At 44.2% G+C, this 2,442-nt stretch overlaps 1 protein-coding gene across 1 annotated transcript; it reads right to left on the reverse strand.

The window, feature by feature from the left end:
• Nucleotides 1-77: 77 nt before the first annotated feature.
• Nucleotides 78-2,442, reverse strand: LOC115248622 (lysophospholipase-like protein 1). The gene is made up of 3 exons (XM_029832376.1): nucleotides 2,334-2,442; nucleotides 1,362-1,461; nucleotides 78-1,219 (listed from the first exon to the last, which is right to left on the reverse strand). Exons 1-3 carry the CDS (start codon nucleotides 2,416-2,418, stop codon nucleotides 1,033-1,035), a joined length of 372 nt encoding a protein of 123 aa, XP_029688236.1. The 5' UTR covers nucleotides 2,419-2,442; the 3' UTR covers nucleotides 78-1,032.

Raw genomic sequence — 2,442 nt, forward strand, 5'->3', positions numbered from 1 at the left:
GCGATGTGAGATGAGACCAATTGAACAAATAAAAACACACTCGGACGCCAGTCTGGCTTTGTGTACTCTCATCAGGAGCTAGAGCACAACTAAAACGAAATAAAAATCCCTCTTTGATGGGTTCAGAATCTTTAGCAGCCTGACAGCAAGCAATAAAGGAGCTTGAATTATGATTCTTTATGCCGTCAAACGCAGTAGCATCAAATGCCGTCATCAATGTGGAGTGGGAAACAGAATTTTCAAAGCCTAATGTGGATTTAAATTATTGGCTCTTTAATGTATCAAGATATATTTGTAATTTGCTGAGAAGGTCCTTCGACACAAACCGACACTTTGGAAGAGTTTTCCTTGGCAGAGAAACACCAAATCAAAACCAAAGTTCTGAGCTGATAACCCATAAATCTGAAGATCTAAGTTTAATCATCAGCTTCACAATCAGGAGAGGAATTAGTGATGAGAAATAAAGGAAAAGCTCACATTCCAGAACAACCCAGCCTGTGACCTCCATGAAGACCAGAGACAGACCGATGGCTGGTCCATCAGGCTGCTGCTCACAGACGTGCACTAACTCAGCCAGATGTGACCACACCTGCAGGACAGGGGGCACGATGGCCAATGACCTTAAATGTGCTGCAAGACTACCTGAATACCAAACTGTGGAATTTTACAAAGTTTGTCCCTTCTTTAAAAAGCAAACAGAAAGTCCCACTAAGAGCAACGTGTCCCTGCTGCAGTGTGGACACAACGTGTCCTGGACACTCACTCCGCTGTGGTTCTGAATGAAGCGGGTCTATATTTAGTAACAGGAGCTGAGAAGTGTGTGGCTGTCTGAGCAGACCCGTCCTGGTCAACACCACTGAAACAAGGAGTTGCAGCCGTTATGTCCGCAACACATGTGGACGGGGATGCATTCAATGAGAGAAAGGGGCTGACCCTTTTATTTTACTGTGAGACACTTGAGGACAGGACGTCCCCACAGTCGGGCGAACGACCTCACACCTGTTCTTTCTTTTTGTTGGAGCAGTGAGGAGTTTAAAGTGAGTCCCTACCAATGATGATCCTGTGTGTGGGGATGCCAGCCTTGACCTCCTCCTGAATAACAGCCCCTAAGCTGCTGCACATCGTGTCGATTGACTCCAGGTGTTCGGGACAGTCCCTTGAGATCTTGTAGCGGTCAAACCAGACGGTGGACAGAGCCCCTCTCATCGGTGTGTACGGCCTGATCCAAAACAACATGTTACAGCATGGTAGAACAGCAACACTCCATCATTCCTCCCAAATCAGCATGTCAGCCTGTGAGACCTGCCCCCCCTCCAGAAAAAGGTTACATTTTAGAGAAGTGGACAATTTAGACCACAAACCTTACTGGAGCTGTGGGGTAAATTACTCTGATGTGGCTGAAGGCCAGGTCAGGGGTCAGGATGTCTCGAACCCAGGACCTCAGTCCCTGTCCTGTATCTCCTGGACAGGAATAAATAAAAGGTCAGAAACGCCACTGCGTCAAGGAGGAGTCGTAGGGTTCAACTAAATGAACAGAAGCAAGTTGGACTCTCAGCTCACCTCCAATACCACCTAAAATATAGACCATAATAGACAGCAGACACTCAGCTCACTCTTCACTAATGTACAGCAATTTCACACTTTTGTTGTCTTAAATGTATTTTGAACCGTTAATCTTTGTAGATGTCCTTTATTCCTAACTGAAGCAGTGACACTATTACCAGCTGTTATTCCACTGCTGTAAAACCAACCTGATGTAAAATGATGGCCTGAAACAGGGCCAAAGTCACTTTATAACCGTGCTTGTGTGTAATAAACTGGTTTTCTTTTATTAGATTTGCTGCTATAATATGGGCGCTAATGCAGGTACCAATGTTAGTACCTAGAAATAAAATGAAAACCCAAGCTAAGATGAGAATAAGCATTATTATTATAAGATCACCATGATTGTATTCGTCATTGTTATTGCATTTCTGAGATTATTCCGTTATTCAGTTTAAAAAACAACTTTTCTGAGATCAGAAGTCATTGATGAGTAAAAGATGGCTTAAACAAAGCGTTTCATTTTAAACAGCACTTTTAAAGGATTCCGTGTGTGTGAAGAAATGTGCGCTCCTAGAGAGAATAATGGCGTATTTTGTTCTCTTAAAGTGAGTAAAGATGTGGTTTATTTGACCGTGTTTTTAAATTCCCACAACTTGCAGCTCCGTGCTAATAAACCCGCAAAGAGCTCAGGAGAAACTAGTCTCACTAACTCACTAGTCTCACTAACTAGAGGCTTCGGCTTTTCAAATCTGATGATGACACGATAATGAAGGAATTTGCTGCAGAACCTGAGCCGTGCAGGAAGATCACCGAGGCCGAGTGTGTCCCAGCAGGACTGACCGCACAAAGCTGCAACCTCCTCACAGCGGCCATGACAACCTACACATATCGCGAGAA

The sequence above is a fragment of the Takifugu rubripes genome, unplaced genomic scaffold (genome assembly GCF_901000725.2).
Source record: "Takifugu rubripes unplaced genomic scaffold, fTakRub1.2, whole genome shotgun sequence".
NCBI lineage: Eukaryota > Metazoa > Chordata > Actinopteri > Tetraodontiformes > Tetraodontidae > Takifugu > Takifugu rubripes.